General features: G+C 42.1%; 1 protein-coding gene across 1 annotated transcript; it reads right to left on the bottom strand.

Annotated features, from left to right (window-relative positions):
* Positions 1–639: 639 nt before the first annotated feature.
* LOC112252506 (interferon regulatory factor 7-like) lies at positions 640–10,554 on the bottom strand. Its single transcript, XM_042323230.1, has 10 exons — positions 10,408–10,554; positions 9,927–10,077; positions 9,580–9,748; positions 9,329–9,426; positions 9,127–9,187; positions 8,933–9,001; positions 8,567–8,772; positions 3,334–3,535; positions 1,847–1,962; positions 640–1,509 (listed from the first exon to the last, which is right to left on the bottom strand). Exons 1-10 carry the CDS (start codon positions 10,413–10,415, stop codon positions 1,339–1,341), a joined length of 1,251 nt encoding a protein of 416 aa, XP_042179164.1. The 5' UTR covers positions 10,416–10,554; the 3' UTR covers positions 640–1,338.
* Positions 10,555–14,712: the final 4,158 nt, after the last annotated feature.

The following is a 14,712-nucleotide window of genomic DNA, read 5'->3' on the forward strand; positions in this document are numbered from 1 at the left end:
TGAAAGCAAGTGGTTTGTTTTCTGCATTTTTTTTAGCCAAAAGGAACCCACTTGACTTGCATCATGTTTGCAACAGCACTGGTGAACATACCGTTTGTGTTAGACAAAGTAACCACTGAGCCTCAGGACTACCTGGCTGTCCCCAAGCCACCCTGTCATATACAGTTCTGCCTGCTACTATGGAACAATGACTGGTGTCAACGGACATGTTACTTTGTCCGGGACTTGCTGTTGACCTCAACACTTGAATGGATTTCTATTTAATACAAATACTTACTGAGGTGTTAAACAGCTGCACCCTATATAACCGCTGGTCATTAGTTGGTCTTTGAACATTAAGAAGTCTTGATGATCTAGCCTTATGGCCATGTAGCCTGAATCTCCTGATGGCAGAGGCAGAAGAGGTTTGGCCACCACTCAGGGGCCTAGTTCCTCTTAAGTTTCTGCCTTTCTAGGGTGTTTGACCTAGCCACCATGCTTCTGCATTGCTTGCCCTTTGGGGTTTTAGGCTGGGTAGCACTTTGACAACTGCCAAAGTAAAAATTACTTAAATATATTTGATTGATAGCTAGGAGGGATGACATACAGTACTAAAGTAAACATTTCATAATTCACTGGGTAAAATCTTATAAACCAAAGTAAGGAAACAAGGCAAAGTTTATTAATCTTGTTTTGCAATACTATACAAAGTGCTTTTCAATGCCAGGGTGAAGTTTGTTCACTTTCAGTACAATAAAACAGATTTTTCAATACAAAAGAGAACAGACTGAAGGGTTGAGCGACCTAGACAGGTTTAAAGTGTGGGACACAGGGGAATTCAGTAGAAGAGAAAATACCACAATGATACATGAACACATTACAAACACGCAGCAATTTGATGTATATTTAAAAATATACACACACACACACACACACACACACACACCTAGTCAAGAGAAGGACAGCCTATACTACTGCATGACACAGATCAGAATAATCTAACACAGGGCTCTCCAAGCCTGTTCCTGGAGAGCTACCATCCTGTAGGTTTTCGCTCCAACCCCAGTTGTAAATAACCTGAGTCGGCTTATCATCCAGCTAATTATTCAAGTCTGGTGCGCTAGATTAGGGTTGAGTTAAAACCTATAGGACTGTAGCTCTCCAGGAACAATGGTGTTAGATCAGGGCTCTCCAACAACATTTGTTTGACTTTCAAAGATCTACAAGTTTGAGTCGTACACAATTGCATTACATATCCACTTGCTAAGCATTTCTTTCCTGTTGGAAGATTCAATTAAGTGATACAGTAGTGAGGTACCGTTTCTAGATAAGGGCTGGTGATGTGGTACAATTGGTGGTCTAGAAGTACTGCCCCATGGCGTGCTGTGGGCCGTCGGGCCAGGTGGCATTGATGAGCTCCATCAGGCTGTTGTGGTGGGAGATCTGCAGACTGATGTTGTCATTCTGGAGGGACGATGCCCCCTCCTCCTGGGCCACCTCGTGGAAGTAACGACAGACCAGGGGAACCACCTGGAAGAATAGGGGAGAGAGAATGAGAAACAAGAGGTGGAGAGAAGCCATTTCAAAAATAGGATATGCAGCACACTATATAGGTTTGTTCTAGGGCAGGACTCTCCAACCCGGTTCCTGGAGAGCGACCCTTCTGGGGTTGGTGTGAACCTACAGTTGTAACTAAGCAGATTCAGCTTTTCAACCAGCTAATTATTCAAATCAGGTGTGCAAGATCAGGGTTGGATCAAAAACCTACAGGATTGTAGCTCTCCATGAACAGAGTTGGAGAGCCATGTCTGGTTATGTTAGTATTCTGCCTGTTGTCTTACTGATTTAAAGCTCATGAAAGGGTTACCTTGACAACAATGAGTTTCTTCTCTAGGGGTTTTCCGTCAGGGAACTTCTCACCAAAGCACATGTGGATGGTATAGTCAGGAGAGCCTCGCCTGTTCTCCTTAAATGCTATCAGGTCTGAAAAATGTTGACGGTTGTCAAAGCGCTGACAGACAGTCTTAGAGAAATGTGCACATAAACTGCAAAAGTCCCTTTTCAGGACCCGGTCTTTCAAAGAATTCGTAAAAAGCCAAATAACTTCAGATCTTCATTGTAAAGGGTTTAAACACCATTTCTCATGCTTGTTCAATGAACCATAAACAATGAACATGCACCTGTGGAACGGTCGTTAAGACACTAACAGCTTACAGATAGTAGTCAATTAAGTCAGTTATGAAAATTTAGGACACCGAAGAGGCCTTCCTACAGACTGAAAAACACTAGCCATGAGATTCGGGCTCTTCGATGGCCATGGCAGAACATTGCCATTCCCGTCTTGCAGGAAATCACACAGAACAATCAGTATGGCTGGTGGCATTGTCATATCATTTCAGGAAGGGTACCACACAAAGGAAGAGGATGTCTTCCCTGTAACACACAGCGTTGAGATTGCCTGTAATGACAAGCTCAGTCCGATGCTGTGACACCACCCCAGACCCTGACGGACCCTTAGGCCTCGGTGTTATGCTCATTCCTTTGCCTATAAACGTGAATCCGACCATCACCCCTGGTGAGAAAAAAAACGTGACTCATCATTGAAGAGCACTTTTTGCCAGTCCTGTCTGGTCCAGCGACAGTAGGTTTGTGCCAGTAGGGGGACGTTGCCGGAGGACCTGCCTTACAACAGGCCTACAAGCCCTCAGTCCAGTCTCTCTCAGCCTATTGCGGACAGTCTGAGCACTGATGGAGGGATTGTGCGTTCCTGGTGTAACTCAGGCAGTTGTTGGCATCCTGTACTTGTCCCGCAGGTGTGATGGTCCAATGTACCGATCCTGTGCAGGTCTTGTTACACGTAGTTTGCCACTGAGAACGATCAGCTGTCCATCCTGTCTCTCTGTAGCGCTGTCTTAGGCATCTCACAGTACGGACATTGCAATGTATTGCCCTGGCCACATCTGCAGTCCTCATTCCTCTTTGCAGCATGCCTCATGCATGTTCACACAGATGAGCAGGGACCCTGGGCATCTTTCTTTTGGTGTATTTCAGAGTCAGTAGAAAGGCCTCTTTAGTGTCCTAAGTTTCCATAACTGTGACCTTAATTGCCTACCGTCTGTAAGCCGTTAGTGTCTTAATGACCGTTCCACAGGTACATGTTCATTAATTGTTTATGGTTCATTGAACAAGCATGGGAAACAGTTTTTTAAACCTTTTACAATGAAGATTTGTGAATTTATTTTGATTTTTTTAAATTATCTTTGAAAGACAGGGTCCTGAAAAAGGGATGCTTCTTTTTTTGCTGAGTTTGTATATATATATATAAAAATGTGTTGGACAGTGAGCCATATTTACCATTTTCGTACTGCTGGAAGCTCAACAGTTGTACCATTTCATTTTGAGGCATCTTCCTCGGTTCAGGGTGTGCCTCTCTGGGGTTGCTAGTACTGGAGAACACGTGGCACTTGTCCTGCCGGTAACCATAGATACCAGTGTTTTGTACCTCGAGGAGAAGACCCCTTTGGACGCTTCCTAGGATGCAGTTGGTGTATTCAATCTGGTATAATTGAGGCACAAAGAAGTTAGTCTTGGAATAAAATAGTGCGTCTTGTTGCTATGTATATTGCTAGGGAATGAACCAGTCAGTTTCATATAAAGACTAGTGATGCACCGATTACATTTTTGGCCGATAGCAATATTTTCCCTTGCCAAAAGACATTGCAATATTTAAAATTTTAGCAGCATTCGGAACAACTTCCGGTGAAACTGGAGTGCAGGTAATTCAAATAAAATCAAATTATGGATATTAAACATTTAGGTACATAAGTGACTATCAGCTGAAAGCTTAAATTCTTGTTAATCTAACTACTATGTCTGATTTACATTAGCTATCACAGTGAAAACATGGCATGCGATTGTTTGAGGATGGCGCCCCACATCAAAATATTTTTCCACCGGCACAGGTTGTCATCCAAAGGGTCCCAGCTATAACATGTAGTGTCGTTGTTATAATTTTATTTTATCTATCCCAAAAAGTCTTTAGTTGGCACCATCGATTTGAGTAATCCACTCGTTCAATTTGCAGAGAAAGAAATCCGAAAAATCTACCCCTAAACTTTGTTTCAACAAGTCAAAATACATTTCTATTTACTTCTCAGATACCCTAAAATGTAATCAGGACTGCACGTCACAATTTAAACGAGTTCACTTTTTTTAACGTAGTTATTACACTATCACTCGTATTTCATATGTCACAACGATTCATATGCTACGCTGCTGGTAAAGTTGTCTCGTGCCATTTTTATATTTGAGAATTAACCAATGATATTAGGCCACTCTTGGCCATGTTTAGACACCTGTGTCTTTTGACACTATATAAAAACGAGTCATCCCGCAGTGTGTGTGATTATACCCTGATGAAGACCGCTTGGCTGTCGAAATGTTGGATATTACATTTTTGCATCTGAGCTCCTAAAGTGCGGCTCTCCTTTATTTTCAAGTTTCCTACTCCGCTAGCCAGCACCTCGCCTAAATAGGTGTGCGTTTATTTTTCTTCTAGAAAGTTGTCTTGTGCACCTACAGTGCTGGTCATTAAAAAAAAAAAACTAGCTTGCTCATGGATGCAAACAATGTTCTTCCCCAAAAACATACCAAAATAACAATCTGTTTCAGTAGGTAGCTAGCTAACTATATAGCTAAGTGTCATCTAAAATAACCCTAATTTATAGTTCTTATTTGATTAATGGTGGCCGGACACATCTACGTGAAGCTAGCCACAATAAATGAGCCATCTTTAAAAATAAAAATCGAAAGGGGCATGCTTATTTAACTAAGAACAGATATAGCCCTTGGTTCACTCCAGACCGGACTGCCCTTGACCAGCACAAAAACACCCTGTGGCGTACTGCACTAGCTTCGAATAGCATGTCTCTACGGCCAGCCATGCTTTCCACCTGGCTACTCAAACCCCGGCCAACAGCTCTGCACACCCCACAGCAATTTGCCCCCCACACTTCTCCTTCACCCAAATCCAGACAGCTGATGTTCTGAAAGAGCTGCAAAATCTGGATCCATACAAATTCAGCTGGGCTAGACAATCTGGACCCTCTTCCTAAAATTATCCACCGCCATTGTTGCAACCCCTATTACTAGTCTGTTCAACCTCAGATTCCTAAAGATTGGAAAGCGGCCGTGGTCATCCCCCTCTTCAAAGGGGGAAGACACTCGACCCAAACTGTTACAGACCAATAGCCAACCTGCCGTGCCTTTCTAAAATCTTCGAAAGACAAGTTATCAAACAGCTCACCGACTATTTCAAATCCCACAGTACCTTCTCCCCTATGCAATCTTCATCGACCTGGCCAAGGCTTTCGACTGTCAATCACCGCATTCTTATCGGCAGACTCAACAGCCTTGGTTTCTCTAATGACTGTCTCGCCTGGTTCACCAACTACTTCTCAGACAGAGTTCAGTGTGTCAAATCGGAGGACATGTTGTCCGGACCTCTGGCAGTCTATGAGGGTGCCACAGGTCTCTCTCAAAACGAAATGCACACGCTTCAACCGATCACATCACTACTCTGGACGGTTCTGAATATGTTGACAACTATAAATACCTAGGTGTCTGGCGAGACTATAAACTCTTTAGACTCATTAAGAATCTCCAATACAAAATTAAATCTAGAGTCAGCTTATTATTTCACAACAAAGCCTCCTTCACTCATTCTGCCTAACATACCATTGTAAAACTGACTATCCTACCGATCCTTGACTTCGGCGACGTCATTTATAAAATAGCAGTCTATCACAGTGCCATCCGTTGTCACCAAAGCCCAATATACATATACCACTGCGACCTGTATGCTCTCGTTGGCTGGCCCTCACAACATAAAGTTTTTGCTCTGTAAAGCTCCAACTTCTCACTGGTCACCATAGCAACACCCACCCGTAGCATACACTCCGGCAGGTATATTTCACTGGTCATCCCCAAAGCAAACACCTCCTTTCCTTCCAGTTCTCTGCTGCCAATGACTGGAATGAATAGCAAAGATCACTGAAGTTTGAGATATCTCCCTCACTGAAGTTTAAGCGTCAACTGTCAGAGCAGCTTACCAATCGCTGCAGCTGTACACAGCCCAGCGAACCACCTACCTCATATTTGTTTTTCTGCACACCAGTATTTCTACTTATCTGCACATTATCTTACATCCTTATCTGCACATATCACTCCAGTTTATATTGCGCAATTGTAATTACTTCACCACTATTGGCCTATTTATTGCCTTACCTCATTTGCACACACTGTATACAGATTTTTCTATTGTGTTGACTGTACATTTGTAACTGTTGTTTTTGTCACACTGCATTGCTTGATCTTGGCCAGGTCACAGTTGTAAATGTGAACTTGTTCTCAACTGGCCTACCTGGTTAAAATAAAAAAGTGGACTTTTCCATTACATTTATTTTGAAGGCTAGGTCATTGACAGTGATGCAAATGAATACAAATTGTAGAATTATGCCATAATTAAATAGATCATGCTAAACAAAGTTGGTATGTTGTTAATTTGACAAATCTGTTGAAATCACACTGGATGTATTATACTTTAGAATTGCATTGGGGGCATACTTTTTTCACTGTACAGCCTTACCTATGGATTGTGGATCAATGACATGGGGTATCAGTCTACTCAGTGATACCCAGAGAACATTAGCATCGTAGCTCTTATTGCGGGACATTTGTCAACCTGTGTGTATTGAACGATATTCCAGAGGAAAAACAATACTGAATCAAATCAAAGTTTGTCACATGCACCAAATACAACAGGTGTATATACACAAGACAGGTGTTTCACCTTAGTGAAATCCTTACTTACAGGCTCTAACCAAAAGTGCAAAAAAAGGTATGCGTGTGTGGGTAAGTAAAGAAATAAAACAGTAAAAAGACATTTGAAAATAAGAGTAGCAAGGCTATATACAGACACTGGTTAGTCAGGCTTAGAGGTAGTATGTACATGTAGTTAGGGTTAAAGTGACTATGCATATATGATGAACAGAGAGTAGCAGTAGGGTAAAGAGAGGGGTTGGTGGGTGGTGGGACAATGCAGATGGTTAGACAATGTGCGGTTGGTCGGGCCAATTGAGGTAGTATGTACTGCGCGGATGTTTTGGTGTCTGATTACTCAATTCCCAACGTTGTCCTCAGAGTTGACTGTTACCATTTCATTGATCCCCAATCCTTAGGTAAAGCTGTACAGTGGAATATGAATGTCAATGCACACCATAGGCTGACTGGGGAGGTGATTTCACAGTCACGTGATAAGAGCTACAATGCTAATATTTGCATTAACACTTCAAAGTTGTGTTCTGTGGACGTCACAGAATAGACTGATGCCCCATTTTATTGCTTCACATTCCAACCTTGTTAAATGTAACATTATCTAGTCAAAATATGGCATGATTCCACCATTTTAACCTTTTGCATCGCTTTCAACTAGGTACTTTTATTTTGAAGGCATACTGCAAATTCCACTATTGTGCCTAATCCCTATTGTGGCTAGCGTCACAACACGGTCAGGTCGAGCGTCACTAGCCAGATGAAGCTAGCTGGCTGCTTATAACGTTAGCTTTGTGCAAAGGGTTTAAGTAGCTGGCTAGCCATTTATGTTCATGAACTGAAATTTCAATAGGGAAATAGTTACTCACAAGGATTCCTAAATCATTTCTAAGAATAGTGAAAATGACTGCAGTTTCTACTGGTCATATTGGTGTTAGCTAGGTACCAAGCGAAAGCTTGCTAGCCCAGAGGTTGCAGTCAAACAAATAATGCGGTATTGTAAATACAGTTAGTGGCCGGTGTTTGCAGACTTTTGTACAGCTTTGACAGGGCTACTGATACTTGGCTTACACGTGCAAAGTCAACACACACAACATTCTATAATAGAAATGTTATTTGACGTGTCAAATGAAAAGCTTATTCAACGCGTCAAATAGTGTTATTTGACGTGCATCTTTTGTACACACAAAGACTCAAACTGTGTTCCATAGCATGTCGTGAAGCTATTACTGTGGAACTCCGGTAGGGCAACATCTGAACATTAGCACACTTGGTAACATTAGTGTGTAACGGTTCTCAGCCAGTCGCGAAAGCCAACATCATCCACGACAGAGCGGGTGATTGTCAAGGGCAATGAAGCCATTATGTTGGCGTTAATGGATTTTACATTTGAGTTCTCACAGAAATGTTCTTACTCTTTTAAATGACTGCCTGTCTTGTTAACTACTCGAACCACACAGCAGACATTGTGGGCTAGGTTAGGAATGCGGTGTTGCATGTTTAGCGCAAAATTGTACGTGGCGTCATAGGTATACACGTCAGCTTTGACGTCGGTTTTTCACGTCGCCGTTAAACTAGACATCGGGTCCATACCGATGTTGGCATTTTTAGCTAATAGCGTCCGATTCCGATATGTTCACCGATATAGCGTACAGCCCTAATAAAGACATTTTGGAAAACCACAGGCATGTACACAGAACCACAGATAGTAGTGCAGGTGAATGGTAGGAGCACCAGGTGGGCTTCTGTACTGCACCTGTTTGTGGTCTGGCAACCCGTCAGTGCTGGGGAAGCAGAGGGGTTGGGTGTTGGGCTCGAGAGCATTACACTGGTAGTGGAGCTGAACCCTGGGGCCTGACACCTGGGTCTTTCGCATCTCGCTCCCCCTATAGGAGATGGTGATCTCCAAATCCCAGAGGGATGAGTGGGCGGCAGGCAGGTTGAGTAGGGCATCCGGATTTACTGTTGGGAGATCGGAAACGTCATCAAATAAGTTACATTGTACTGCATGAGTGAAATGCACTTTATTTTCTAGTACAGAAAATACATGGTAAAATGATATTTACACAACAAGTTGGATGTATGGATTTCCTTGACTTGTGGCTGTATGGCCCTGGCATACCTTGGTAGTATGGCTGCTGTACTAGGACTGGTGGCACTGAGTGGTGTGTGTGTACCGGTATAGAATTCTCTTGAGAAGAAAGGAAGAGGTATGTCTTATGTCATTAGAAAGCTTTTTCCAGAATTTTGTATTTAAAATGTTTGTCATTAACAACCCATTGTAAGGAGTTACTTTCTACAGGTGGGGGGCTGTACCTGTGTGTTGGTTCAGGTCTAGGGGGTTCAAGGTTAGGTTGCTAAAGTTCAGTATATCATGCTGTTGTGGAGGGGGATAAAAATACATTCACAGAGTTACCATAAGTTTGTCTTTAAAAAAATAAGACTAGAATCATGGTTTCGATCAGGTCTGGGTTAAATAACCAGCTCCTGGTTCAATATAGATGTACTGTTACTATACCTCCATGCCTGGGGGTGTGTTTTCTGTAGGGATGAGAGCACAGTCAAGGCCATAGTTCTCCAGAGTGATTTCTTCTATGTGCGGGTTCTCATAGTTATCTGTTTAAAAAATATATATATATAAAAAAAAGCCATTAAAACAATTGGGGCAAGAGGAGACTCAAGTTGGCTACCTGAGCTAATGCATATGCTTTAGTTCAGCAGGCTAACAGTCTTGTGGCATTTAAGTTACACAAGCCATAGTGATCTTACACTCATTGATGACCAGGTAGACTTTATGGGGGTCGTTTGAGTCCTTGGAGTGGTCTTCCACCATCTTGAAACGCCTGCACAGGCTGTTCAGTGCAGAGCGGAAGTTGGTCTTCCACTTTGCCTTGTCAGTGGGATGCTCATTGATTTTCCCACTGACCACTGCCCATGCCTGTAACCAGATAATTGATGTGCCAGATAATTGAACTGTCATCATAACAAGTTACTTATTAGATTATTATACATACAAAATGTAATGATTCATGCGCTGCAGTTCACAATCAAACCACAGCCTCTATTGCCTTGACTTTCTGCATAGCTCTGGCCACCTTCCACAATATATTCCTTACCCTGAATATTTTACGGTCGTCCTCGGAGCAATCCTTCCTAGAATTGTGTTTCCACGGGACTCTGAATTTATTGTTGTCAATAAAGAACAAACCAGTGTATTGCTCGGTCCGCACCTGTTCTATCAGCCAGTCAGCGAACTGAGGTTTGCAGCTGAAACATGTAGGGAAAAAGCAAATAGCCTACATACTTATAAAAAGAGGGGTAGTATATCGGCAACATTGGTGAGTGAAGTGTCATTGAAAGAGCACGTCTTTATTCTAGAGAGAGACTACCATTGCACTACCTCGCAACAATCAATGCAATATGTATTTTTTATTTTTACAGTAGTCTAAAAGCACAGTACATTCACTAAGCATAGCCGAGCTCTTGGAAATATCAATCGAACTCTATTCTACATGTATCAACTTAACTACTATAGTCCGCAGATTACCAGAAAATGATCTGTTTACCTGACGTACAGATATGAAAAATGTTACTTACCTTTGCATCTTTAATGCTTAGACGCTTCGGCTGTTTGACTGTGGACGTGTACTACTGTGGACGTGTACTACTATGTAAGTGTTCTAATTGTTTTCAGTTCAATGCCGGGCAGAAACGTTTTATAGGCGTCGTGATGTCATATAGTTGGACTTCCCCATTGAACAGAGATGACGAGTTTAATTTATTATGTATTCTCACAGTTGGTTGTGTACCTTAACCCATTGCCCCTATGTGTATCCAACTCATTGATTAAGTGTAACAAATTGTGTGGAGCATTGAGAAACGTCGGTCTGAAAGTGAAAATTATGCTGCGACGATAGATCGCACATTCTTGATTGCATCATCTTCTTGTTCAGTCAACAAATTGTAACGAAACAAGCAAAATTGGCAATTTTTCTGCAATCAAACTGTGTCAGGGTCATTAATATACAACACATAATAGGCTGTATCATAACCAGTGGCGACCCGTCATTCAGGGCAGATAAAACTCTGAGACCCACATTTTTTGCACAAAAAAATAAATATATAAATATTATTTTTTTGCGGGGCTTGCATGCTATTTTGGCATTAATATGTGTCTCATATCAGTTTGCAAACAATGTAATATATATATATATATATAATTGAGTTAATAAAGCTGCATACAACCAGGGTCTCATTTTTGTTTTCTTGGGTAAGGCAGCTCCAAAATGTAGGTGTTTCAGCCTAGCTCAGTGCTTTCTGTGGTGGTGGGGGGCCAGCAGAAAATAGGAGCATTGCACCGTGATTGGCTCAGAAATCTGTCACTCATGGGGACCTTGCGCAATCGCCTAGCTTCAGTCCTTTAGTAATGATTGACATCCAAAGTTTCAGCCCTTTGGGTCCTACCATAGAGTTATATTACAAGTGCCCTTTCAAGAAGGCTCAAGGTCATTGGTCACAGAAATTACGTCAAATCACATTATATGTACAGTAGTTTGATTGGACTGATCATGTCAACATCTTACTTTCACAATCTTAGCTAGCAGTCATCATCGTGAGTTAAGTCTAATGGCAATTTTTTTTAAATCCTTGTCATATGAAGAGAAGAGAAAATATAGATAAAACGTATCGGCGCTCATCTGCCTTTGGACATAAACATTACACAACAAGTTGGAAATCGCAAATTCAACAATGAGTTGTTTGGAAGGAATCGTTGACAGTGGCTAACCGCAAGCTTTGCAACTGGGATGTCAGACTAGGAAAATACGTTTTGAACTATCACCCAACTCGGAATTGTAAATATATTTCCACCGCGCACAACAAGGGGAGTCCAAAAATGTCTTATATGCTGCTGCATAAATGATGTAATATGCCAGGGAGATATGGTCAGCCATATCAGCTATGCTTTTTAAAAAGTCAGTAAATGAGGCTGAATTAATTGTTTCGCTGCCAGACAAGGCTCCGCTGATAGCCAGGTGTAGTAGTGGTAAGGATTCACTCCATTGTGCTGGAAAGAAGCTCTGCTGTTAGGACAGCTATATGTAGGCCCTAAATGTTTGTGGGCACCGCTTGTCATCGTTATAGTGCAATTAATGTACTGTTTAGTGTTGTGTTGTGTAGTGGCTTCGCTGGCATGCATCAAAACACATTTGAGGGGGGAGTTTGCCCCGCCAAGATTTTATTGCTAAAATCACCACTGATCATAACAAACATTTAGGATGTCAATCTGACTCTTATACAGAGAGATCAGCATTTATTTATATTTTGACAGCAGGCTGATATCCTGTAGAGCACCACATGGAAGTTAAAATGTCATACAGCACCTTGTTCTGGAGTTTTTGTTTTAGGTATTAGATAGATATTAATTTATTTGGGATTGGGTCTTGGAAAGCAGGTAATGGTAATGCATCATAATCATCAGTAAGACTGGATTAACGCGGGACTGAATTACCCATCATGTATTTTACTCCCATCCTTCTGTATCAATCAAAAGTATTTATAAGGCCCTTTTTACATCAGCAGATGTCACAAAGTGCTATACAGAAACCAGCCTAAAACCCCAAACAGCATGCAATGCAGATGTAGAAACATGGTGGCTAGGAAACACTCCCAAGAAAGGTAGGAAACTAGGAAGAAACCTAGAGAGGAACCAGGCTCTGAGGGGTGGCCAGTCCTCTTCTGGCTGTGCCAGGTGGAAATTATAAGAGTACATGGCCATTTAATGCCAGATTGTTCTTCAAGATGTTCAAACATTCATAGATGACCAGTTGGGTCAAATAATAATCCGTGGTTGTAGAGGTTGCAACAGATCAGTACCTCAGGAGCAAATGTCAGTTGGCTTTTCATAGCTGAGAATCAAGAGGTCAAGAGCAGGTGCGGTAGAGAGAGAGAGTCAAAACAGCATGTTCGGGACAAAGTAGTACATTCGGTGAACAGGTCAGGGTTCCCTAGCCGCAGGCAGAACGGTTGAAACTGGAGCAGCAGCATGACCAGGTAGACTGGAGACACCCAGGAGTCATCAGGCCAGGTAGTCCTGAGGCATGATCCTAGGGCTCAGGTCCTCTGGGAGGGGAGGTAGACCTGTATGTGACAACTGTAACATTCCATTTGACTGGTTCTAAAGGGATTTTATGCAAATGGGAATTCAATGACATGCTAGTTTTGTTTCGACACCCCTATCCCGCTAGTGGATGGATGCTAGGCTATTAGGGAGCGAGAATGCACTGAAAGCACGTGTCACTGCTTAAAGAATTCTAATTGCAGGAAGTGTGTCTCATGTTATCGCCAGCAGTGGAAATTCACAAACAAAAAAACATTTTATCCCTATGCCAACTGTGGTCCATATGGTAAATTCTGAAGGTCCTTTCATTGCATTCACATTGAACAATACCTCCTGGGATATCCTCGGGATTTCAAGCATACAGAGGAAGACAAAGGCCCCTGGAACCCTGCAACTAGAAAAGTTTTAATCAGAAACTGAGTGCTTGCATCAGCAATCCACATATGTTGTAGGCCTAATGACATTAAATCATATAATCGTTCTAATTTTATATCAAAGTTGATACAATGCAGATATATTTAGTTATAAGTAAACATACATTTCACTACAGCCCTTTGAGTTTGATTCAAACATGACCTAATACATTCATTCTACAAGGCACCCTTCCACTTGCCTGGACAGTAGTAGTGGATTGGGTTGCAGTCCAGGGTTTGTGGGCTAACTATAACCCACAACATCTGCTATGAGTGATGTGCTCTTGGTCAAAAGAGGATCCAGGGTGGCTCACCACAGATTGTTACTTATGAAACTTCACTGTAAATACAAGATTACGCATTGTTCCTATTTATAACCCCACATTTGTGACAGTGAGCTGAGTGACAGGGGGTGGATACGCCCTCTTGACGGGAGAACCTCTAATATTGTCTCTCAGCTGGGCCTAGAATAACAGTTCCTTTTTCCAACCATTCTCTTTTAATACAACCACACTGACATATAATAGGGGGAACACCAGGATGTATAATAATCATATTTCCTCCTTATCCTAGATCAGTGTCCTCCCACCCACACATCATGAGTAGGAAGAAATGATAGGCTGCCACACAGTGATGAAAAAGCAAAAGTCATATCACTGTCTATTACTATTTCAGTCTCTATCACTATAACCACTGTGGCAGTCTAGTACTCTCTCTATTTGTCTCAAGCAAGCCTCTATTTAGCATAGTCTGACCTATCTTCACTGCCTCAGTGAGCATAATCAAGGCATCACACTCTGGTTTACCTGTGGTAAATGGACTAAATGTAGTCTCATTATACCTATACAATACATGCTCCACCATGTCTGTCTCAAGAATGAGGAAGTGAAATTCACTCTACCTGAACACTTCCCTTTTGCCTCTCATTGAAATTGTTGTTGTGCCCTAATCGGTGGTTGTCTTTTTGTAGGAGCAGGCCCCTGTGGCCAGGTGTAGGCCCCTGGACCGGCACCAGGGAAGGATGTAGCTCCCTCATTCAGACGCTGAAGTGCAGTTTTCACATCCCTATTCACACACACATGCACGCATGCGGCCACACACACACACACACACTGTTGGTGTGTTGCACAGGCCTTTGGTGGAGAATGGAGAAGTGTGGGTAGAGATTTACTCAAGTGTGTGACGAGGTCTAAGGATTCATTCAGAAATGTTTAGGAAAATCTCTTGAAAAAAATCTAGTTGAAATCCTCTTCTTACTTTAATTTGTGATTAGCACTTGTCATACTAGGAAGTGCATGAAAATGCATCATACCATTAAGACAGTTTAGACACTGAATTGTGGCCAAACTTTCTTACCAGTTTCTTACCAGT

The sequence above is a fragment of the Oncorhynchus tshawytscha genome, linkage group LG06, assembly GCF_018296145.1.
Source record: "Oncorhynchus tshawytscha isolate Ot180627B linkage group LG06, Otsh_v2.0, whole genome shotgun sequence".
NCBI classification, from domain to species: Eukaryota; Metazoa; Chordata; class Actinopteri; order Salmoniformes; family Salmonidae; genus Oncorhynchus; species Oncorhynchus tshawytscha.

Bases quoted from the DNA above. Each gene is read 5' to 3' on its own strand.
- LOC112252506 (XM_042323230.1), bottom strand. The intron at 9,188-9,328 runs GTATAGTAACAG...CCTCCACAACAG, and splicing joins ACACACCCCCAGGCATGGAG to CATGATATACTGAACTTTAG. The intron at 9,002-9,126 runs GTACAGCCCCCC...TTTCTTCTCAAG, and splicing joins AGACCTGAACCAACACACAG to AGAATTCTATACCGGTACAC.